This window comes from Lissotriton vulgaris, chromosome 8 (assembly GCF_964263255.1).
Source record: "Lissotriton vulgaris chromosome 8, aLisVul1.2, whole genome shotgun sequence".
Taxonomy (NCBI): Eukaryota; Metazoa; Chordata; class Amphibia; order Caudata; family Salamandridae; genus Lissotriton; species Lissotriton vulgaris.
This window is the reverse complement of record NC_141696.1, coordinates 1418238150-1418264370: the sequence shown is the minus strand read 5'-3', so window position 1 is coordinate 1418264370 and position 26221 is coordinate 1418238150. Positions and strand designations below refer to the sequence as shown.

The 26221-nt window shown below is 44.1% G+C and overlaps 1 protein-coding gene across 2 annotated transcripts in view; it reads right to left on the bottom strand.

The window, feature by feature from the left end:
* Positions 1–26221, bottom strand: part of FAM3B (FAM3 metabolism regulating signaling molecule B) — a 259570-nt gene that overhangs the window by 7824 nt on the left and 225525 nt on the right. For both annotated transcript variants that reach the window (XM_086935435.1, XM_086935436.1), the window contains 2 exons: positions 18203–18290; positions 1650–1782 (listed from right to left, as the gene is read on the bottom strand). In XM_086935435.1, the coding sequence (XP_086791561.1) occupies positions 1650–1782; positions 18203–18290 (221 nt within the window). The remainder of the gene's footprint in view (positions 1–1649; positions 1783–18202; positions 18291–26221) is intronic.

The following is a 26221-nucleotide window of genomic DNA, read 5'->3' as shown; positions in this document are numbered from 1 at the left end:
GCAATACACTTCCACTGTCTGGACAAACAACCACACTGGCCCCTTTGTGGATAGGAACAAGCCATGGTCTCCAAACTGGTATCCCCAGGCCACCATTAATCTTGCTCTCTCCTACACACAATGCATGTACCACAGCACACACACACACCGATACACACACAACCCCTACCTCCCCCACAGCCACACCCCATGTTAAAGCTAGGATCTGGGTTTGCGTACAGCAGTGGAATTGCCATGAGTGGGCCAGTAGACCTCCACTTCAGTGTCCCAGGTAAAAAGGTAGATTCGCAAAACTTGGTATGCTGCCACCACAGCTGTACATGTTAAATCTATGCCAGGGATTGTAATCTACTGTCACACAAATGCAGGCGTTCTTGGTGTGCCTCTTCAGGGGTCACAGGACAGGTCCAGGACAGGCCTAGGCATCTGCACACAAACTAGATCAGCAAGAGGCTGGGAACAAAATAAAAAACTAGGGCATCAGATACATGTACATGAGCATCATGCATGGGACATTCCTATCGTTGGTAGGATGTAGCTATGTTTTTAGGTAGGTATGCATGACTGCAGTATGTGTCCAGCTGCTCAGGAAGACGGGGCCATGGACTCGGGGCGCACCCAAGGGGCACACCCTATGTTCCATGAATACTTGGTTTGAATGTGGCGTGGCTGCCTGAGTGCTGGAAATAGGCCAGTCTCTATCCTCAGAAATTACAAGGCATAGCTGAAGGCAATGCACAGCCGCCAGCTACAATGGGGCGACGGAGACAGAGATACGGCAAAATAAAAACTACAATGTCTCCTTTTCACCAGCATCCCATCAAACGTCTCCTGGGCAATTATCATCTGGGGGCATTTGATGGCCAGTTTGTTATCTGGCTGTCCATTGGTAAGGATGACATTCAAGTGGAGCCCTTAAACTTGGAGCCAGCCACAGCGCCACTCCTGGTAACTCAGGGGATTGCTACCCACTAGCACGTGAACAGCAGATAAGGGTTTGGTATATCCCATGTATGGGAGCCTCAGAAGGCCGCAGGAAGTCCCAGGTTTCCCAGCCCCAGCAGTTTCCACAAGATGCTTATCTGGCAGGCAGCCTTGAAGTGGTTTCTGGAAGCAGGCTTAGCTCAGCATGACAGTGCTTTCACCACCAAGCTGATGTTTTCCCACCACCGGCCATTCTACCACTAGATCCTGGCCATTTATGCCAGGGTGCTTGGCAGAGGAATGGCAGGAGGAGTGGCAGGGTGATTGCTGGAAACAGACCTGACCAAAGGGGGTGCATCCACCCAGGTCAACATTGTGGCCTTGTTGTGATTCCTCGTCTCAGGTGGCCACGCCAGTAAATGCAGCAAAAAGTACCAATAACTATTTATTCAAACGGCATGCCGGAGAAAGAAACAACCATCCATTCCTCTCAATTGAGAAGTGATTGACGTCAAATCAAGAAGCTGCCTGCACTCCAGCCCCTGCTCCCCAAAAGCATCTCGGGGTACTTAACCAACATTCTCTGGGAACCTTGAGGGCTACAAGTATCATCTAAACCCGAGTCACTGGAGAGAACCAATGAATATGAAGCAGAGATGAACCAGTTATGCATGCATTAAAGTCCCCTATATATCACCATAATGAGGAGGCCCAGAGTCTCTTACCTTTTCTTTCTGAAGGTCATCTGGCAATGCCATGCCTTTGATCGCGATGCACACCCAACTTGACCTGAAGCGTAAGTTGCGGATCTCTTTACAACCGAGCGCCTCTATTGTTTTCTTAGCATCCTCGCTCAATCTAGGTGCAAAGACACAAGAATTGAATTTCATAGGATTCCATTGTGCTTTGTTGATTCGCCTATGCATCTGAAAAGGGTCATGTTAATATGCAATTCATTTGGACATGGAGCAAGATTTCAACAACTCAGATTTCAAAAAGTGCTCTGTCATTGGTAAGGAGCCTCTGCACCTTCTTGTTCCGGTATTCTAATAACTCCCCCCAGTTTATAATTATCTTAGACTGTTAAAACCATGACCACGTAACTAAAATATTTTTCATTAACGCTATTCAGTTTCCCTGTTTCATGTATAATATCAAATCTGTGAAACAATCGTATTCCATAAAAACGCAACCACCATGATTTCGTATTTTTCAACTTCCAAGGCATGGGGAATGTCAGTGAAGATCTGTTCTTTTGTATTTCTGCAAGTCCCTGGCGTTGTGAGTACAGTACACCTCAGTCACCCTAAATTTGAGGTGATTTTTATGTCATCCAACGTAGCAATTTTTCGGATGAAAAAATATGACGGTGGAAATTGCGTGGACGACAGATTTATTCTCAACAGTTTGGACGGCACTTGCAGGAGTTGGAGGATGGCGTCTTAGAAAAGCTACTGGCGATAAAATGGAGATAAAAACTCCAGCATGGACAATGAAAAATGCAGTGTATTCATTGCACTGACGATACAAAAATAATAACAAGCATATTTGATAGACATATTTTCCAGGGAGGGAAGCGAACATGGTGGTGCACAAATTGCCGGATCTGGAAAATGTAAGAAACATTGAAAACCAACTGAATTAAATTCTAAATATAGATTCCTTTGCCAGAAAGACAGTTCAGCTTTCGGTGGGGGTCATAGCTCCATAACTTACAAGACACGTACCAGCGATTTGATTTATTGCACACAAAAAAAGAAAAATAGGTAGATAAGGTTTGTATGAGACAATCCAATTTCCAATGAATATTTGCAACATCTAAATATTTATTTTAAATTTTACTAACCAAGACGAGGCTTTTCTTCTAGACAGTCAGACTTAGGGTCTGGAGAAACTGAATTTAAAAGAGACTCTTGCAACATCTATTTAATTTACATTTGATGGGAGCAGAGCCAACACTACTCTATGGTTGGTCGCCATTCCTGTTAGCTCCGGCGCAGCTCCATGCATCTAGGCAGTGAAGAGGCTGATTAGAGATAGACCAATAAAGCAGAAGCAAACAGTTGGGGTTCTCACACCCTGGCTTCGGTTAGGGCCACTGTCAATGCCTCATAATAGCCATGTGTGGAGCAAGATAACAGCCGCCAGGCACTAATCCCGCCCCAGCCAATAAAGGCAAATCAAAAGAAAAGGATGGGGGAGCACAAATCCTTCTAGTGAACCAGCAGCTGTAGGTGGTTGAGGTTTGGACTCCAGTGGTGGTGTGGTAGAAACCTTGGACAGCGGAGGAGGAACACCAGAAACAAAAGGTAGCTGCTTCTCATGCTGTGTGTTGCCACTTTGCGCCATGATGGCGAGTAAAGGAAGATACTTGCACACACAATAAGGAAACTTAGCCCTGACGGTCAGTTCCTTTTTCTTCTGGGATTCTGACTTTGTCCTGAGGTAGTTGACTCTGCAGTCCAAAAGAGACAAGAGAGTCTTCTTATACCTAAAGAGCAGCTCTCCACGGATTTTCAGGAGGAGGAATTGAGGCAAGTACTGCCACTAGGACACAGAGCAGTCTAATCCAGTGGTCTTCAACAGCTCCATCACGAGGTATCACTTGCCTATCTGCAGGCTTGAGAACATACAGCTGCCCACTTGATAAGCCCGCTGTTCAAAATATTGAGGTGGTTTCTGTGTGGGTTCGAAAGAGGACTATGCAGGATGATGCAGCCTAGCCTCTTCTGAAAAATTCTTTATTTATTTCTTTTTCACTATTCTTTCTTGCCTCTTATTCCTTCTCTTTCCATCTTTCTTTTCTTTCTCAATTTCTTTTATAGCATCTATCGCTCTATTTCTTTCTATCTTTTTACACTAATTCTTACCCTACTTCTTTCTTGCCAACTCTTTCTTTTTTCTTGTCTTTATTTTAGTCTTGCAATATTTCTCAACTTTTGTTCAATGCTTCTTTTCTCCCATGTCTTTCTATGCTTCTTTTCTCCCATGTCTTTCTATCTCTGCTTTTTTTAATCTTCTTTTTTTCTTTCGTCCTTTCTTTGAGTCTCATCTTTTTATCTGAGGCTTCATCTTTCCTTTTCTTTTATTCTTATTCTTGTAGTACTTACTCATTGTACTTGTCCCTTTATTATCTCGTCTTCTTCTACCAGCGTTCTTTTTTCAATGTCTCTCCTTTTTCTTTCTTAATTCATTATTTCTTCTTTCTTTATCTGTTTGCCTCGTATTCCTTTGCATCCTTTTCTCATTCCATTTTCTTTCTCTGCTGTGCTTTCCCTTCTTTACGTTTCTACTACTTCCTTTGTCAATCTTTCGGTCTTCCTTTTGTTTCATTCATTCATTTCACAGTTTTGTGCTTTCTCTGTCATTTTCTTCTTAATTTCTTTCTGCCCTCATTTTCTTTCTTTTGCTCCTTTCTCCGTTTATTTTTTTACCTCATTCTTTCACTCCTTTCTTTTGTTTTTTTTCCTACAACTCTTTGCTTCTTTCCTTATTTTCCTTTATTTGCCTCTTACCTTTTTTCTCTCATGCTGCTATTCTTTTCATTTTCTGTCTATTTCTCTTTTCATCTTCCTTCTTCCTCTCTTTGCCTCCTAATTTTCTGTCTCTTTCTCAACGGCTCGTTCTTTCTCATTTTTGCTGTTTCAAGTGCAATGGAACAAAACAGATCCTTGAGGACCTCATTAGTAAACATTTGTGATCAGGCTCCTAAGCTATTACTTGTTTATGCTCTCTTTGTTTATGTTATTTGACCTTGGTGTACACCTATTGTATCCCTATATTAGGCAGTAGCTCACAACGGTTTTCAATGATCATAAGTAGACATCACTATAGGAAGGTTGGAGACACCTGGTCTAACAGCTGATTGTAGACCAGCAAGTCTAAGGGCCCGGGCACAGAATGAACTTAAGACTCAATCCTAAACTTACTACTCTTTTGGTATTCACAGAAATCACTTACTACTTTTGGCATTCACAGAATGAATTTACTACTTTTGGTATTCACAGAAGTTAGGATTTTGTCTTAAGTTTGTCTTAAGACAAACTTAAGATAGACTTAAGACAGACTTAAGTTAGGATTTTGTCTTAAGTCTGTCTTAAGTTTGTCTTAAGACAAACTTAAGACAAAATCCTAACTTCTGTGAATACCAAAAGTAGTAAGTTCACTGCCACGCCCTTATTGCATCGAAGAGCTCAGTACTTCACTGTGTTACAGTTGCACTCCTCTTTGAACACATGACCACATGTATTGTCTTATTGCCTTGTGTATTGTTTCTTTTTCTTTAATAAAATAAAAATTATATTAAAAAAAAGTAGTAAGTTCATTCTGTGAATACCATAGGAGTAGTAAGTTTAGGATTGAGTCTTAAGTTCATTCTGTGAATCGGACCCTTAGACTTGCTAGTCTACAATCAGCTGTTAGACTAGGTGTCTCCAACCTTCCTATAGTGATGTCTACCGTAGTAATAGCAAAATTATTCGAAAGTGGTAGTACCAGATTTTGCAGCCGTAAGCAGAACGATGGCAACTAGCAATACTACTGGGACAACAAAGCGTAAAGGGGTGCTGTTGTTCCTACAAGGGCTACGTTAGAGGCTGTAATGAAGCTAGTCCATAGCCTGCCCTTCTCAAGGTCATCACAGTCTGGCACGAGTGCAAAGCCTGGGTGAAGGGATATGAGGATCAATACCCTGACATAGGGTCTGTGATTCCTGTCCTTTAGCATTTGGAGGTTTAGTGGCCTGGAAAAACACCTTCACCTTCAGGTGATAAAGTGCAGAATGTCTTAATGGCAGAAACCTATCCGTCAATTGGAAGCCCATCAACTTTTTGATTGGACTACAACGTGTTTTGCCTCCTTTGAGGGTTCTGGTTCATCCCAGGATCTAATATCTGGGACAAATAAAAATAACCTTACATGTACAAAACACATCTAAAAATAAATGTTGTTTTTAATCATCATTACTCTTGTAAATGGGCCACCTAGCACTGTTACATCGTGTTAGAACTGGCATCATAGGCGTGGTTCCCCCTAACGTTTTGCCTTCAGACATCCTGATTTTGCGGACTTCGTTTTTGCTGCCTTTACCTCAACTAACCAGTGCTAAAGTGCTTCTGTTATTTCCCTAAAACATGGTAACATTGGCTCCTACCCAATTGGCAAATTTAATTTACTAATATGTCCCTAGTAAAGTGCACTACATATACCCAGGGCCTGTATATTAAATGCTACTAGTGGGCCTGCAGAACTGCTTGTGCCACCCACTTAAATAGTTCTTTAAACAGGAATGGGAAGGTATTCCTTATCTGCGAATCTCAATTTGCGATTCGCAAACAAGGAATATGTAAGATTCGCAAAATATTTTGCTAATCCTACCTACATTGCTTTTGCGATTCTCTAATTGCGATTCCCTAAAAATCGCAAATTGAGAATCGCAAAATGTGTTTTTCATACATATGGCCCCTAGATCTTACTTTGAGTTTAATGAGAGAACACATATTTCCAGAAAAGAGTTAAGCTATGCTTCTCAGGAGACAGGAGCTGCAAAAATAAAGACTAGATCCTGAGGGGACTTGAGGCTTCCCCGTAAACCTGACAATGAAATAGAGGTACATCGTGGTCTTTTCAAAACCACAGGTGGCGCAGAATTCCCAAAATTCCTACAATGTGGGTTTAGATGTAGACTGTTTTAATGCACACGTTTACTAGAGTCTTCAATGTAACCTTAACAGGGCGCTGAATAGCCTGAGGTTGTACTCCGCGCCTTGGGAATCAGGTTACTGTCTCTTAAGGATAATGGGGATTTCAGCTTAGAGGTAACTTGATATACTGATGCTCTCACTCCTAGGCCAGGAATTGGCCAAAGGCCACAAGGAGCTTTTTTCTGTGTAGTTTAAAAGAGTAGTTATCATATTAATTACAATTTGAGACCCTGATATCTCCACCCTCCCTGTTTTCAACCCAGTTTTAATTATGCCAAGAGTAAATAATAGTCTGTTATTCCTGATCAATCTAATAAAAAAAAGATGCAAACTCCAGCTGCAACAGCTGGCGAAGGCACTGAGAGGTCCCTCCAGCAGGCATCAGACAGACCTATCCAGCCTGGCAGAGTCACAGACCTGCCCTCAGGTGCATGACTCGCCTATGCACCGCCCCTCTGGTTACATATTGCAGAGTCACATGTAAAGTGCAGCCCCAGCGCATTAGGCTTCAACTCTGAACTGGCCTGGGCTATCAGGAAGAGGCTGAAGTCTAGAACTTGTGCAACGCATACGCTTATTACATGTGCTTTACAGGCTTCCGCTTTCAGATTCATGCTTCAGTGATTAGGACAGGGGTGGGGAAGGGTAGCTGTGCCTGCCCCAATGTCTGTCCAGTACCAGCAGAGGAATTAAAGCAGACTGGTCTAGGCAGCTGAGGGTACGTAAAAAGTCTAAAATATTGTATGTGTGCATATGTGTGAGTGAGTGAGTGTGTATGTGCAAGTGTGTGAGTGATAGTGAATGATTGGGCAGTGAGTTAGAACAATTTAGAGTGAGTACCTGAGTGTGGCTGTGAGTGAAAATGTATGAGTCAGAGTGAGTGAGAATAAGTGAGAGTGAGTGAGACTAGGTGAGACTGAGCAAGAATCAAAGAGTGACGATGAGTGTGAGAGTGACTGAGAGACTACGTGAGAATGAGTCTGAGTGAGTGAATGTGAGGGAGAATGTGTGAGAGTGTACTGCTTGCAAGTCTGCTTCTAGTCCTGGCACGCTGGAGGATATTCTTGACTTTTGGAAGTATCCATCAAAAAATAACATTATTTATTGGAGGTAATGTTGACATAAGAAGCACCCATGGTAAAATGAAGGCACTAGTACACTATGTAAATGTAAATGTATTGGCATTTATATAGCGCACTACTTACCCGTAGGGTCCCAAGGCGCTTCGACCGCTGCGAAACCCTTCCGGGCTTCCCTGAGAGATGGTCCCTTAATGGGTATCTCCAGGGTGAGACCAGGCATCCCCGGCAGTCTGGTGGGGCCGTTAGTGAAGATGAGGCAAGCTAATGCCCAGAGTTGCCAAGTGTGATCGCTGATCAGAGTGGGCACCGAGGCGAGAGAATTATCGAGTCCGCTGACCCTGGTCCAGAAACCTGCCGCGCCAGGAATCGAACCCTGGTCCCGGGCCGTCCTCTGCTCTCGGGTCTGCCGCCTCTAACCAGTGAGCCACACTACTTCACTAAGATAATTCTTGGCATATGGGATACCTGTGGCAAATTGCTGGTGCTGGCATACTGGACACGATTCTTGGCAAAATGCTGTAATTGATATCCTGGGTAATTCTCGGTATACGTGGCATCCATGGCAAAATGCTGACACTAGACACCTGCAGTAATTTTTTTCATATGAACACCTGTGGCACAATGCTGGCACTGGTGCACTACAAGTCTTTCTTGGCATTAAGAAGCACCACAAAGGCACTTTTTGGAAGGGCAGGTAACCATGAAAAAATACTGACCCTCACATACTGTAGGTAATGTTTGACATATGCGTCACTCATGAACGCTACCAATGGCAAACTACTACACTATTGTATATGCAGTTTTTGACATAATGGGGTACTTAAGGCAAATGGGGGACCTCACTGAAGAAATGTTCGCTCTGACACAACGGAAGAAATTATTGACATAATGGTCCACCCACTGCATATTTTGAAAAAAGTGCGGTCAACTCCAGGAGATTATCAGGCTTCATTGACTTTGCACTGCATGAAAGTACTTGAATATATGTAACGGGTGCACATTGACTGTTTACGGCCATGAAAACATCTGAGTGAAAACTGTGCTTTAACAAGCGCTTTTTATCCAATATTCTTCCAAAATGTTCTGGTGGGAAAGAAGGGATTCCTCCAGCAATATTCCTGTGAGAAGTCAGGCGTGCGCACTATAGTTTGGTGTCAGTATTACCCCCCATCACTTGCGAAGACCACCAGCAGACACTATCTATCACATATACATGCATGTGTAGTGCAAGGTTACATAACAGGATGTGCAGGAAGGGACACCTTTCTGCACAAAAATAATCCTGAGCAGTGTTTTCCTCTTTCTGTGTGTGCTGCAGAATGGAGCACAGAGCACCCGTAGAAAAAGTAAAAACAAGGAGAAATACAGTTATTTCTCCCGTTTGTGCCTGCCTTATGCGTCTCCTTGAGGGGCGTTGGTATTTAACTCATTCCCAGGTTTACGAAACCTTGTAAACCTAGGAATGCATCAGATTCCATGGATGTTGCAGAGGAACACCCAGAGTAATAGCCATGGATGCCCCTTTCACACTGAGTAATGCGTGAAAGGGAGCCTTGTTTACAAGGATATGAAAAGCCACTTTACAAGGCTATGAAAAGCCACGCTGGGTGGCTTTACGTGTCCTTTGTAAATATGGACAGGCATACTGCGCTGCCAATGCATCCAAAAAGTGACGCACAAGCGGTGCAATGGGCTTGTAAAAAGCCTCTGACTTCCTTGTCAGCAATGTGTGGCAGCTTTCTGTGACGGAACACAACTTGAAGGAGAAATTTTTAACACCTGCAATTTCAATGCTTGCCATAGAGACAAGCCAGGTTTATGTAAAAAAGTAAGGCTTTATGCATGAATAATAAATTCAGAAATAGAAATTTTCTAGAGATACAAGCCGGATTCTGTGAGGTAAAAGAATTTAGTTGAGGCATTTGGACTACCCATTTCACTTAATATTAGAAAAAGAAAGAAGAACATTGGCCAAAGCAACAGGCCCGGATTCCATGATGGAATCTTTGTTTTCAGGACTCAATATGATCTCTCACTTAGCCTTACTGGCCAATCTTCCAAGGGCTGGATATTATTTGGACCTTGTGAGTGGATTTCGGCAGGCACATATTCCACATACCGTAGTAATAGCACAAATATTCGAAAGTGGTAGTACCAGATTTTGCAGCCGTAAGCAGAACGATGGCAACTAGCAATACTACTGGGACAACAAAGCGTAAAGGGAGCTTTTGTTCCTACAAGGGCTACGTTAGAGGCTGTAATGAAGCTAGGCCATAGCCTGCCCTTCTCAAGGTCATCACAGTCTGGCACGAGTGCAGAGCCTGGGTGAAGTGATATGAGGATCAATACCCTGACATAGGGTCTGTGATTCCTGCCCTTTAGCATTTGGAGGTTTAGTGGCCTGGAAAAACACCTTCAGGTGATAAAGTGCAGAATGTCTTAATGGCAGAAACCTATCCGTCAATTGGAAGCCCATCAACTTTTTGATTGGACTACAACATGTTTTGCCTTCTTTGAGGGTTCTGGTTCATCCCAGGATCTAATATCTGGCACAAATAAAAATTCCTTTACATGTACAAAACACATCTAAAAATAAATGTGGTTTTTAATCATCATTACTCTTGTAAATGGGCCACCAAGCACTCTTACATTGTGTTAGACCTGGCATCATAGGCGTGGTTCCCCCTAACGTTTTGCCTTCAGACATCCTGTTTTTGCGGACTTCGTTTTTGCTGCCTTTACCTTAACTAACCACTGCTAAAGTGCTTCTGTTCTTTCCCTAAAACCAACCCAATTGGTAAATTTAATTTACTAATATGTCCCTAGTAAAGTGCACTACAAATACCCAGGGCCTGTATATTAAATGCTACTAGTGGGCCTGCAGAACTGATTGTGCCACCCACTTAAATAGTTCTTTAAACAGGACTCCGGCCTGCCACTGCAGAGCCTGTGTGTGCAGGATACCCTGCCATGTCGATCTACCAAAATAAACCTTTTGCCAGGTCCAACTCTTCCTTTTTACATACATATAAGTAGGCCCTAGTGCATAGCTTTCCAAACTTTTCATGTTGGTGACACACTTTTTAGACATGCATCATTTTGCGACATGGTAATGCAGTATAGCGATCGAGCGCAGTGAGCGAGCCCGAACCACCTACCAGGGGCTCGGGGGGTGGGTTCTCTCCCTGAGAAAATGTAGAAAAAATAGTGGGTAAATGGTGCATTTTCAAGCAAATTTGAGTAAGCACCACACCTGGTGAGAAGGGTCAGCGCCTAAAGTTTAAATGCACCTCAATTCGGGCCGGGGTTCTGCAGTGGGCAGAGCAGCTCTCGGGTGCTCTACACTAGTGCATACAGTTACAACATGGTCTTTGACGACATCTAAAACTGGCAATTATTAGTTCACCTCTCTTTCTGCAAGAATTTCCTGGGTTGAAGGCATCAATACATTCCAGGAGGTTTCATCTGAGTGTCTAACAAATCGAATATACCTCTGCCAGCACCTATAATGACTTTGGTGATTTTTGAAACTTTTCATCAAAGAGGTCGTTATTTTTATGTTTTGGAAAGGGCCAAGGAGTCTTTTAAAGAACTATATATATGTCTCCGGGACAAAACAGCCTTTCTGCATATGGACCCCCCTCCCAATTCAGTAGTGATGTCAACAGATGGTTCCCTTGTTCACAATTTCACTAGAGAAGATAAGCTAGAAATTCAATTTGGCATAGAGGGAGATGTGTGGCATGTCTGGGATGATTATGACAACTGCAAGGGCCACGGCTCTCCTGGGTTGATATGACAGGTCGTTGAGGAACTCTGTGCAGCAATTTGCTAATGACTTATCAATAGTTCACAGGGAAGATTTTATACAAGTCCTAAATGATAGAACTATGGTATTCAGGTCATGAGTTCAGCTGCAGACTCATTCATACTGGCTGCACATGGATATTGCAACACAAAAAGATGATGGACGGAATGCTGAACATTGTCAAACATTTACCACCAGTCAAAGACCTAAGTTTTTTTAATTAAAGGCATCTTTTATTGTTTTACTGCTGAGCAAAATGGCAACACAAGTGAAAATGATACAATACTCACAGCCATCCCCCAACATTTGACATGTAGTAATAAGTTATTGTAGATCAAACCCGATAGAAAGAAATCATGTACATTATGTCTCAATACACCACAGCACCCGTAACAGGAGTAACCTATCCTCGTCCTCAAAAGAAAAGTCTTGTCCCCCTCCCGTCCAAAAAATTTAGTCAACAGCACCCCCCAAACCGGCAGATCATCTTCCACTTGATCATCATGTCTACATTTTATGGAGGCGTACTTCCTCTGCCACTGCCTACTCACACACATCCCTCTCCCAAACGTCGAGACAAGCCCTACCCTGCCCCATCCAGCTAAAAGCGACTCTCCTCTTTGCCAACAATAGCAAACGCAAACATTTTAGTTCCATCTTTCTGCCTTTATGCTTTTTAATAGCGTCCAACAGGCAAACAACTGGGTCCAGCTCCATCTCAGCACCAATGACCGTGGCCACCTGCCTTGATTCCCAGGCAAGGTGTAGGAACAACGTCACCTGTGCCTGACACCGGTAACAACTTCTAGGCCTACTGGGGTCAATCCTGTGAGGCAGCACCGGAGTGATAAATGTACAGTGCAAGAAATTAAAACGGATCAACTTAATACACTAAGGAAGCAATCACACCCGGGGAAGGGGGAACCCTCCTTCAGGCCTCTTCATTCATGCCCTTTTGGATATCTCGTAGTGCTGCTCCACTGCTTTTGGGAGCTAAACATTTACTTTATTGAAGCTTGTGTCATTTTATTAAAATGTGCTATCTTTCCATGTTGTCATTGATGTCACAGTCTGTGATGTCAATTAGTTTGCACTAATACAAATGATCAAAACTGGAACTCTCTCTGGCTCGTCCTTTTGCGCAGGACAGGTGGTGAGCATGCTGCACCTCCAAGTAAGCCATTTAACTTCCAGGGATGATACTACATTAACATGTGCATTTAATGTTCTTGTGTTATTTACCACAGAAGTTCCCATGTTGGAACATTAGTCTTGTTCACCCGTTTCTGTTAATGAATGTTGGGGCATATTACCAACCAATAGCGATATTTATCGCTAACCAGGCTTAGCAACACATTTTTTTATCGCTAAGCATCGCCGGAAATTATCATTGAGATGACTTGCTATTAGCGAGTTTTTTCTCAAAAGCGATAGAAATCAGGCGAAATGCATGAATATCGCTGAGAATACAGCGATAGTCACGCATTAGCGACGAAATGCTCTTAGCCATGTTATCCACCTCCCATTGGATAACATGGCTAAGAACTGGTCTGAGAAGGCGTTGCTTTTTGGCGATAGCGGGAATATTTCCATCGCTACGCCTGCCTTGTAAATAGGCGATAGCGAAGTTAGCGACTGCTTTCAGTCGCTAACAGGTTGGGTACGCCCACTTTGCATGTCATAAGCGATAAATATCGCTGACATGCAAAGTGGGCCCCAAACCGCTCGCTATCGCCTAAAGCTGTCGCTAACAGCTGTTAGCAACAGCTTGCTAATAGAAAGATAGAATTATCGCCGCTAAGCGGCCGAAAATGGCCGCTAAACCGGCGATAATTGCCTATCGCCCTGCTTGGTAATATGCCCCGTTGTCTTTCTGTGGACTGTGATCAAGGCCTATATCTCCCATAAGATAACATTTAGATTACCTTATTACATTTTATAAGTGTAATTTCCAAATAGGAAAATATAAATGATTCAAGTTTAGTGTCTCTGGAATCTTAATTTAAAATCATAACTTATGGTGAAGTCGGATTTTACAGTTATAAAAGTGCCACTTAATATTCACCCCCAGTACAGAGATTCAAGCCTAAATTAATTGTTTTTTTGCACACCATGTCATTCCAGTTTAGACCCAGCCATATGCAAATCAGTCTTGAGCCTGCTTCCCATGAAAACAGTCCAGTCTGAACTGCCAGGCCAGGTCCTACCTGGAACAGAAACAAGCACCTTAGGACCAGTTTGCCCCTCCTCAGTCAGGCTAGCTTGACTCCAGTGACATGGTAATAAGCACGAGATCCAGGCCTGGGTATACTCTTTCCACTTAGGGCGACAAATGCAAAAGGAACAGGTGATGGATGGAATACTGAACAATGTCAAATATTCACCCCAGTACAGAGATAAGGGCCTAAATCCATAATATTTTTGTACAACATTCCATTCCAGTGTAAACCCAGCCATATGCAAGTCAGTCTTGACCCTACTCCCCATAGGATCAGTCCAGCCCGAACTGCCAGGCCAGGTTCTCTCTGGTCTGGTAACAACGAATCCTGGTACCGGTTTTGGGGTATCGTCTCTCATCAGCTAGGCTAGCTTGAATCCAGCGGCATTGTGAGCACGGGACCCACGTCTGGGCATATCAGTCCCTCTCGGGGTGACAAATGCTTAAAAAACAGATGAGGGACGGAATGCTGAACAAATCAAACATTTACCCCCAGTCACAGGGAGGACCTGGCCTGGCAGTTCAGGCTGAAATGTTCTCATGAGGAACACGGTCAAGACTGATTTGCATGCGGCAGCGTCCAAACTGGAATGGCGTGGCAAGCAAATAAACGATGGCTTTAACCCGGATCTGCTGTAATGGGTATTAAGTGGGTAGGAAATGTTGTAAGCGACCTCTGAACGGTGTTATGTGGTCAGGAGGTAGGAGAGGGAAGTTATTGTTTGGTAGTGAGCATTGTTCCAGGTGAGGAAGCGCCCATGTCTCTACCTTTGGAATTGGTACCTCTGTAGGACACTCCAATATAACCCTAAGGTGAGGTATAATGACCCTTATTGCACTGGTTTGAGGTGAAGGTGTCAGAAGAGGTTACTTTGTAACCTCCACAGTAGTTGGGGCAGCCAAAGGAGCCACTGGGAGCAGAGGTTTGGAGAGACCCCATTGCATTTCTTTTGTCTTTTTTGATTTTTTCCAATGGTTGGTTCACCTTAGGACCACATAGATGTTCTTTATGGAATAACATGTTGAGCACATTCTTTTGATTTCAGGTCTGAAAGCAGAAATGCAGAGCCATGCAGTATGATGCTAGTATTAATACCCCTAGCTGCAGTTTCAGCTGAGTCCAAGGTACAGCGGAAGGAGGTTTTATATATATTCTTGCCTTATGAGACAAGAGCTTGGCCCTGTTTCTTGTGCTCATCTGGGAGGTATTGGAGAAGGTCCTCTGTCTCATCCCCACGGTCATATTGAGAAACAGTGCCCAAGGAGTTGGCGATACACCAATGGTTGGCAGATTGTGCTGAAACCCTTTTCCACACTGCATCTATATGTTTGCTTTCTTGATCAGCAGGGCATCTCCGCTGGCTTCTGAGTTTGCTTGCTTGCGAGCATTGGTGAAAGTGACCAGGGCATCTGGTGGAAGTTGTCCCCAAATGTACATGGGATCAGATGGGGAGGCCTTATACTTCTTGTCCATCATGGGTGTTATAACCCGAGCCCTATTGTGTCTTTAAAGATGTTGTCCATATGCCTAAGCATGCCCTGTAGTATTGGGAGATATTGTGTTGCCCTGTGAGAGGAAGAAAGGGTCTAGAAGAGGAAATCCTCCTTTAAGGGCTCTTTATGGAGTTCCACTTGATGGAAAGAAGCAGCTCTCCTTATAAGCTCCTGTTGAGTCATCAGGAGGGGAAGGTCGAGCTGGATTGAGATTTGGGGGTGTCCCTTGAGGATCAATATCACAGGTATCCCAGGGGTCAATATGTGGTCATGTAGCATGCACAGATGTATAAGAATGTGGAGACCCCTGAGATGAAATATCAAGTGGGTCCCCTGTAGAATGTGGCAGAGAGGGTGGAGTTAGTGAGGGTGGTGCGAGAAGTAAAGTAGTGGTGACCTTGTCTGCTTTCTTGCTGTGTGTTGTAGGAACTGGTACATCCAGAACCTCATAGAAAGACAACTGTCTTTTGGGTGGTGGAGGAATTGGTCGCAGAAGATCTGGCAAGGATACGGCCAGTATGAAGATGGATGTTAATCTGTTTCTGTTTAACACCCAGTTGCTCTTGGAGTTTATGGAGGATTGGCTCCACTGCCCTGCCAAAATCATTCTTTGATGCCAGCCTAGAAGGTTTCCGTTTCTGCACCAAAATTACACTTAGCGTCGAAATAGTGGATGTCGATGGTGGTATTTGGGTTGATGCTGAGGGTCGGGCAGGGACCGCCTGGTGTTAAAAGACTAAAGTACTCAATGCCGAAGGTTTTGACTTTGGTTGATTTTTCGGCACCGAGCCAGAAGGTGGGCGTCTGAAACAGTTTCCTCGGTGCCGACCAAGACCAGAGAGCAGTGGTGGACCGAGGGCCTCTGTATGATTTTATAGAGGAGCCGAATGACTTTTGGAACGGTGTTGAGGGGAAGAGGGTGCCATACTCACAGACTGCTGAGCAGGTGTTACTTCCTTCATCACAAGGTCGGATCGAGAACTACCTTCAATCTAGACGCCTTTTCCTCTGCAAACAACAGTTAAGGGTGTTCTTCTTCCTCCTTGACATCATCATGACCAAAAAGGCCTGGAGTGCCCACTTTGCTCCTTCGCCAAATCACAAATCTATGCTGGTCACAGTTTCGAAGGGTTTTCTTGGAGTGGAAGGAGCAGCAACCGTCGCAGTCAGCTTCTCTGTGTTCTGGCAACAGGCGAAGATTACAGACCTGATCTAAATCAGTCCAAGATTACTTTGCGTGACAACAAGGACAATCCATCACCAGCAAGGCATTCGCTGGAAAACTTGATGGAAACTAAACAAAGGCAAGAAGGGCGCGGCCCTGTGGGGGCAGCAGTTTAGGCCATTCGACTCAACGAAATATGTAAACTTCAACACACAAGAATTGGAAAAACAATAAAAACAATAGCGATGAGGGGAAAGGTAGGGAGGGCACAGAAAAGAGCACCACAACAGTATTGAATCCGAGCGCGGGCACACCAACAATCTAACAATGGAGTCGATGTCCATGGGCATTATTCTCAAGTCTCTACCTTGTAACGCGAAAGACTTCTTCAAAGAAAAACAACTTGCACACATCCAGACCCAACGCTAGATGGCAAGAGTATGCAAAGCATGTGTATCGACAGCCACACATGCCCCATTCCTGAAGTTAGGATTCTGGTGTGGGCTGTGGTTGTTTATTTTGAAGTGATGATGACTTTGTGATGGCTTCCTTGAGAGAATTACTGTCTACAATATCCTTTTTTTATTTGTCCTCCTGTTCCATTTTCTTTGCCAGGCCCTTTGCTTCCCTTACCATGGACTTCTATGCGCTCACCTCGATAAGGAAATTATGTCACATGAATATCAATCTAAAGCACTTAATGTTAAGGCACCCACAATCTAGACAGACAAGGTTTTACAAGTTTACAGCGTAGGCTAGTTGTTGAACCCTGTGCTGTGCAAATCGTAAACTGTATAAAGAATTCTGTAGTTGGCCACTGGCCAGCCTACTTACTGGTGATGGCAGAGAAGTAGATTACATCTTTGTCAAGGGTTTGAGATATTGGACTCTGGAATGGGACAGCATACAGCTAAGGGCAAGAGTGAAACATGGACCACAACCCATGTAGAATACAATAGAGCATACATGCATATGACTTCTCATTATATTTGAACAAATGGTAACAAGTACCATGGCTGGACTCTCTTTAGAGACATCAATTAACCCCTTGCAAGCTTATGTCGAGCTCAGCTCGTCATGAGGCGCATTGGAGCTGTGCTCATGACGAGCTGAGCTTGTCATAACTGCCGCGGATGGCCCACGTGCGGCTAATTCCCAGCCTGTGCGGCCGTTCTATGGAAGTAGGCGGAGTCATGAGGAGTCCAGCTCGTCATGAGCACCGCTCCACTGTGTAGCATGACGAGCAGGTCATGAGTACTGCGGCGCCGAGCGCGGCCTCAGCCTCGGGTGGAAGGGGTTAAGATCCCTCACTACCTGCAAATAATAGTCGGGAGAGAGTAGCATATGGAGGGTGAGTGAATGAAGACACGAGGGTACAGTTATAAGGTTAACATGGATAAAACAGTCTGATTTAATTGGAAGATTCCCGGGCGCAAGATTCAGATTCTTGAACATGCAGACACATATTGTGGTGGAAGGCTGCGAGACTGAACCAGGCTACGGACCCCTGATGAAGCTCCCTGAACCGGGATAAACTACCAGGAGCCACTCAGAGACAGTACCAAGAGGTAGGATAAATGGTGAATAATGCTCTAAATAAAAAACCTTTAAAAAAGTAAAACGTACATTTAATAACGCAGATCCTCCTTGATCTTCATTCTTGTTCTCACTTATTCAGGACTATTGATTCAAACTGCTTGTTTTAATTTACTTAATGTTTTCAGCCTACACTGGTTACTTCATAAATTAGTGTCTCAATGTTACCCCCTTCAGAGTAACAGCAATACTACTGTTTTATCAAATACTTACTTGGTCGCTCCATCATCGTAGGTGGATATTAGCAGAATGGATCCTTTGGGGGCGTCGTTAATGAATTTCACCATTGGTCCTGAAAAGTCTGTCAAAACAAAATAAAAAAAAGATAAATTTTACTCACCTACATATCCCATCCTTTCACAGCACTTCTCCTGACAGACCTCTCACTCAGAGTGCACGGGAAGGTGACCGTGTTCAATGAGTTGGTTACGGAGTTTGTGACTAAGGGCCCGATTCACAGAATGAACTTAAGACTCAATCCTAAACTTACTACTACTTTTGGCATTCACAGAATGAACTTACTACTTTTGGTATTCACAGAAGTTAGGATTTTGTCTTAAGTTTGTCTTAAGACAAACTTAAGACAGACTTAAGACAGACTTAAGTTAGGATTTTGTCTTAAGTCTGTCTTAAGATAAACTTAAGACAAAATCCTAACTTCTGTGAATACCAAAAGTAGTAAGTTCTTTCTGTGAATGCCAAAAGTAGTAAGTGCATTCTGTGAATACCAAAATAGTAGTAAGTTTAGGATTGAGTCTTAAGTTCATTCTGTGAATCGGGCCCCATATTTCTAATTATTCCAAATTAACTATTTTAGAAGTTAAGACAAACGTGGTTAATAATAATTATGAGTTAGAAAGGCTCCCACAGATCCGAGCCACTCAGCGTACAAAATATTCATAAAACTTACAGGCTTGCAGTCATTTTATTTTACATGAATCAGGTGTGTTTTTTATGCAACTCGGATAATGTTTCGCGCTTTTCTATAGTATCTCACGGTGTACCACCAGCCCGTGATTTGTATACAGCTTTGACAAAACGTGTACAAATAAGTTCTACAAGTCTAAGGAGACAACCCTTTTCTGCGCAGAGAAAAAAAAAAGCGTTACAAAAGTATGATTCTTTTCACTCCCTCACAGTCCCTGCAGAAGTGTTATTTTCATTGTTGTTATTCCTTACTCTGCAGCATGGCAGGCATCACAGAGAGTTTTCAAATTATATTGTCGGCTCTGCAACGACAGCAGGCCTCATACAGCATTTTTTAAAAAATGTTTTTGCCTTTCTGTGCTACAAGGTCTTTTCCACTTCATTTTGTGCTGTGCGAAGACAGCTCCATCGTATAGAGCATGTCATTCAGCCCCCACTTGGTTTCTTTATTTTTGTTCTTTTTTAAAACTCTTTGCGGGGGGAAGGGGGGCAGCGCTTGCAGAGTGAGAGGAAGGTGACAGCTGTTGGCTTCAGTTTCCTCCATCCAAGGTCTGTGAAGGCGGAAGGGGCGGAGCCAACGAGTGTCAGTTAGCCCACAGCCTGATTTCATTGGGAGATTCCCAGGCGCAAGGTTCAGAGCATCCCAGTAACAGCACAAGTCCAGGATGTTGTCCTTCCGGCCTCCCAAGGCCACCAGAATGTCACCCCTGTGGATAACAGGTTACTGAATACATAATGAGAGTTGTTGATTATCAAGTATGAGTGACCCAGCAGGGGTTTGGGCACTAATGTGGGGGTAGACGAGTGTTGAGGCTCTGAGAGTGAGGAGGGGTGCGAGGTCTGAAAGAAACGGGTCAGGAGTGCAGATAGTACCCGCAAGTTGTGGGACACAGATAGGGAGCTTGGAAGGGCCTTGTCAAAGAAATAGGGTGAGCCTCACATTGCAGGCCTGCAATACGATATTGTCTATTCAAAGTTCAAAAAGCTCTCAAATGCCATTGGATGCTTGTCTTTTGCTGTGGCACTTATCACCAGACTCAAGAACCAGCTTAGTGGATTGTCAAACTATGTTGTGAAAAATACTGAAAGGCAAGTGACTGTAAGGTAAAGGTGCAGGAAATTGAGGATAAGGATATATCATCATAGGGTGAGAAAATGCTGTTATTTGTTGAAAAAAACAGGCCAACCGTGGCATTATGAGGTAGAAGCAGGATGGAACAGGGACAATTGAGCTAAGGAGACACACCTCTGTAATGAACACACGTGAAATAGCCCTTTGATGTGATGAATGACAGATTAAGGCAGAATGCAAAAGGCGGACATCAGAAGTAAAGTCCTAAGTCAGGGCCCAATTCAAAAAGTTAGCTGACAGTAGATGTGACTTCCTCCTAAAATTCATCAGAAAACCAAAAATAAAGCCACGCCAACTCACAAAAGTATCTTTGTATATTGGGGCAGACAGCAGTGGGGAATGAAGCCCAAAAACCAAGCCAGAACAAGGGAGGCAATGAGGTGGCTGCAGAGCCCTGCCAAGTACCACGCATCAAAGGTTAGACTAACACATTTTATTGCTGGTGTCCGCATCAACGCGCTAAATGCATTAGTCACACATTTATAGCACCCAGGGATCACCACGAGGTGTGTTCAACAAAGCTGCTCTTTTATCCATTCAAGCAGACTGCAGTGTGCCCTGCAAGCAGTGTGCGCCGTGCTGGGGAGAGCCTGCTGTGTTAAACACAGGCATCTGTCTCTACATTACTGTACTGTAGGCACCATGAGGGCCCGGGATTGCCTCACTGAAGGCAAGCCTGGCACATATTTTTGCCAATTTGTCACCCTCTCAGTGAAAACACCATGGGCGGCCCGCACCCACCAAACCCCCCTTCCTACCCAGCTGGCCCGGCCACCTCTGATTGTGTCTCTGCCCTTACACCCCATACACACAATGTCAGGAACATTTCTTTAAAGACTAGACATGTGGCAGATGCTGTGATCTACAGGTGCACAAGGCCAGGGTTTTTCAAGCCAACTCAAGTTACTCTTCTTTCATTTCACCACTGCACCTCACTTTCCAAACCTGAGGCAGAGGGACACGGCTCAACTAGCCTCTGGTGACTCTCCTCCCCCACAGCGTGGTTCCTGAGGCATTGAGCATAGCCCAATATGACTCTACTGATTTTATCGTGCTCTCGCTTAAGCTAGGGTTGGCACCTATCCACGAAAAAAATACCGACCAGTTGTTGTTCTAAGAGACTAAATGGAACTGTAAAAATCAGATATATTTATTTGTAACATCACTTTTCTCCCTTTTTTCCTTTAATTATTAATCAGGGATAATTCATTAACACAGCTCTAGAACACATTTAAAAGGGTTTGCTATTTGGATTTTAGCTGTTTGACGTAAGTCCAGATAATGGGTAATACTGGGTTTCGGTGATTATGCTTATTTTTGTAGAGGCTGGTAAAGCAAAATACAGGTGGTGCCAGTAGAAAACCGGCCTGCTGGCAAACCTAGCCTCAGCAGTCCCCGTCCCCGAGCATTTTGCCACCACCCGACATGGGGCTTGCAAGCACTGAACCTTTCTCCTGCCCTCCATGTATGTTGACTGAGCAAGGGCTGGGGTGCAGTGCCCCGGTGTCCGTCCCAGGCAAGTGGAGTAGCCTTTTAGAGGCACCGGCGTGATCCACTGTGCCGTGGCTGGCAACAATTGCACTTACCAAACAGGTTGTGATGGGGTGGGTCGAACGACCGAGGGACAAACCCCGGACTCGGACTGGTGGACAGTGGCCCTGCTTTTACCTACTTCTGTCCCTTCTCTGCAGCAGCCCGATCCCTGCCTCCGAGAGGACTGGCCGGAGGAAGATGACACTAACCATTGGCAGCACAAGGAGTCGGAACAGGGTGCCTTTAAATGGGAGGATACATATGGCGAGGACCCGCCCCTAGCCCGCGTCACTACCCGATCCACGTCAAAAGGAGGAGGAACTCAAGAAGCGACGGACGGCGTTCCCCAGGAGGAGAGAGTGCTACAGTGCAAAGGAAGGAGTTGGAGAAGTTCGAGCGAGGAAGCAGAGAAGTATGAGGAGGACCCGGAGAATCCAGGAGGCCACCGACTTCATGAGTCGCCCCGGGAGGAGTGTGGCTCCAACAGGTAGGGGGCAAAGTAGCGGGTCGTGTGGGACGGTGTGTCCAACCTTCGGAGTAACCTGTACATATTGTAAAGACCCGTGTATAGTGTCGTAATCCCCCCTCCCTCCTCACGAGCACTAGTGAATCACACCTATCGAGGGTTAATTGCACTTGCACACGTGGTTTTCCTCACACCCGGCCCTGAACTCTCCCTAGCCAAAACCTTCCCTAACCCGGTCCTATTTCTTTCCTTCTCTCCCGGTTGCCGTGCCTGACGGAGGACTAATCCACCCATCCAAAGACATCCTGGATCCGCTACGGAAGCCCGCAACAGACCCGGCAGCATTTGCTCGAGAGCGAATAACCAGCAGAAAAAGAAGAGCATATATAAAAATAAAGCCCTCGCTAAAATCTCTACTTAAGGTCTCCGACTCCACAGGTCAATTGGGTCAATGACTTACTCACTAGCAGTAGCGGTGATTAAAGCCCCTGAGAGCCTTGACTGCCGCCCTATTTGCCAGTATGACAATGTAAGGAGCAGCACTGAAGCGCTTCAAGACACAGCCCATCCGCCCTACCATCAGCAAGCTAGTACCAGATTTACAGCAAGAGCCCATTAAGAGAGAGCCTGCCTCCTTACCACTGTTATGGTGGCACCAGCTTGCAGCATCACTGCAGCAATTTAGCAGAGCAAAGGTGACTGAGGAGGACTTCTGTTGACACAGCAGGCGAGAGTCTAGCAGAGCACAGAGGTTTAGTGCTGTACAATCATGAGGGCTATGATGATGCCCATTATAGTGTTTCAGGGGTTGTAGACATCACATTACTTAAGGACAAAATATTCTACAGCTATTTTGGTATTTCATCTTCAGGTAACTATATATTAAAAGCAACCATAATGCATTTTAAATAAAAGATGACTATAAAACAGCAAGTTAGATTCATGTGAAAATGCATTTTTTTTCTTACACACCCCAATCACAGATCTGGATTTAAATCCATCACTTTTTTGCTCGCCATGCCATTCAACTGGATCCAAGCTAGCCTGGCTGACGAGTGGTGATACCTTGAAACCAGTTCCTGAATGCTTGTTTCTGGTCCAGGGAGGACCTGGCCTGGCAATACGAGCTGGACTGTTCCAATGCGTAACAGGGCCAATACTGATTTGCGTATGGCTGGATCCAAACGGGGTGGTGTGGGGAGCAAAAATACAAATCTGTGAATGTGGTAATTGCTTGATTTCTTCAGCATTCTGTCCATCATCTGTTCTTTTTGCTTTTGTTGCACTAAGTGAGAAGGGCATACGCATACGTGGGTCCTGTGCTCACTGTGCCACTGGATTTAAGCTAGCCTGGCGATACCCTGAAACCGGTCCCAGGATGCTTGTTTCTGGTCCAGGGAGGACCTGGCCTGGCTGGACTGTTCCCATGAGGAGCAGGGTCCATACTTATATGCATATGGCTAGATTCAAACTGGGGTGGCGTGGTGAGCAACTAAATGATGGATTAAACCCAGATCTATGACTGGGGGTGAATGTTTGATTTGCTCAGCATTCCAGCGATCATCTGTTCTTTTTGCTGAAGGCTAACAGGAGGCACAATCAGCCTTTACTTTGCCAGCAGCTGAACAGCTTTCTATCCAGCAGAGATGATAACAGCAGATTAAACAATTTTCTATTGGACAATACGTTCATTATTTGAAACAGGTAAGATATTGTGAACCAACTTAGCAGCTCAAATTAGGCTTTTTGATGCAGTTTAACTTATAAAGCCAAATTTATGGGGTGGGATTGATATACAGCTAAAACAGCCACTTTGCTACAATATTTTTTGCTGTTCACATTGCTCGTTAATGTTGCTGCCGCTATTCCTATGTACTACATTTTGGGTTATAGTTACAAACTAGGATATGATTTAAATTTTTAAGTAAATCTTTAAAATGCACCTCTATAGAATATAACTGTTGTGTCTTGTTATTTAGTAAAAGTCCGTTTTAAGTAATATGTGTATTAATGTAGAACCTTTACATTGTTTGTGTTAATTTGGGAGTGTTGATTTCAGGGAAACTAAATCACTTAGAAATGAATAATTTTATTTTCTTGGGCATCTCATTTTTGTAGTATTGTTAATAATGGATCTCAATTGCACAACGGCGTAATTTACTATTGATAGGGCTACCATCCTTAGGGTGGTCTTCCCCCAACTTTTTGCCTGCTTACCTCCATTTTTTCATGTATCTTTTTGTTGGCCATAGGACTCTGAACACGCTACCACTGCTAACCAGTGCTAAAGTGCACATGTTACCCAACTAAAACATGGTGACATTGGTGTATACCTGATTGGCATATTTAAGTTACCTGTAAGTCCCCTGTAAGGGGTATACTATATACCTAGGGCCGGTAATCTAAATGCTCCTAGTGGGCCTGCAGCACTGGTTGTGCCACCCACACAAGTAGACTTTCAAACCTGCCTCAGACAGGCCATTGCAAGGCCTGTGTGTGCAGTTTACTGTCACTGCTAATTGGTATTTAAAGCCACTTGCCAAGCTTCCCTTTTATTATACATAGCTCATCCCTAAAGTAGGCCCTGGGCAGCCCGAAGTGCAGAGTAAGTAAAAGGTAGTATGTGTACTTTCAAGTTTTACATGTCCTGATAGTGACAAACAGCTAAATCTGTTTTTCACAACTGTGAGGTATACTCCTTTCATAGGCTAGTATATGTAGTTACTTAAAACACGTTTAAGCTGTAATTCCTGATTAGAAAGGAATAGCTAAATTATGTTTCCTATCTTTCGAATGGTAATGATAAATCTCTTTAGTGGTAAAGTTGGATTTGACATGACTATTTTAGAAATGCAACTTTTAGAACGTGGACATTTCTCTGCTCTTAATTTAGCTCTGTGTTTCTGCAGCCTGTCTCCAAGACATGTTTGGGCTTGGTGAAAGCTACACATTTTTTGCATTTCTACAAAAACAGGAAGGGTGGGTATGCAGAGGTCTCATCTACATTTTGATTGCCTACTGGGAAGGAAGGCGGAGAGGGAGCTCACACTTACATCTGAACAGGCTGTGTCTTGTCCCCACACAAAGGATAGCCTGACAGACAGGGCTGGGATGAAAAGGGACCTGTGCACTTCAAGGAACTACTTGAAGTCACCCCCACTTCAAAGGCGTATTTGGTTATAAGTACTGGAGCTCTGACTCTGCCATAAGAGTACACTTCTGGACCTGGGAAGAACTCTGGTGGGGTAAAGACTACTGTGCTGTAAGAATTGCCTCTTTGCCTTGACTGATTTGTCTGAGGAACTGCTTCTCTGCTTTGCTGAGCAGCCCTGGTGCCTCCTGAGCTGTGCGATGCTCAGGACAAGGACTGAACCCCTCGCACTTGAACCCACAGTGACTCCAAGGGTTTTCCTCCTTTTTTCCGAAGTCTCAGGGACACAAAAGACTTCCTCCAATTCTGCTGGTGCTGCTGGCCTCTGACACTGTAAGTCCTACCCATGCTTGAGGTGCCCCAGTCCTGGGACTCAGAAGTTGGTTCTTCAGCTGTTTTGCTACACAACCGGCACATCATCACCTCTGCTCTTACAACACCGAATGATGCATCGCGCCCTTAGCGTCGATGCTTTGCTCCATCCAAGGTACTTTTTCAGTGGGACCTGAGCGAGTCTTGTAGCGGACCTGACATCCCTCGCGGTTGGCCTGGAGTTTTGATTTTCCCTGGTCTCGCGTGACCTCAAGTAACCTTTTAGCCCAGTTTTTGCATTTAGTCTTTAAAAATGTGTATCTTTGATTTTTACCGATTGGATTTTTATTGTTTTGATCTTGTTTATTCAAATAATATTATCTATTTTTCTTTACCTGCGTGGAGTCTTTTTGTGGTTTATGTTTATTGTGTTACTGTGGGTTGCACACATACTTTACACATTGCCTCTTCAGTTAAGCCTGCCTGCTCTGTGCCAAGCTACCATAGGGTGAGCACAGGTTAATTTAAAGAGTGTATCTAGCTCACCCCGAGTAGGATTGTGGTCCTTACTTTGACATGGTGAAAACCTTTGCTAATTGGAGACCCAATTTCTAACAACTGCTAATTAAAAAAAAGAGAAAATATAAGCTATCCTGGTGACTTGCATTATGCTCTTTTACACGGAGAAATTGCTGCAGAACAAACAAAAGA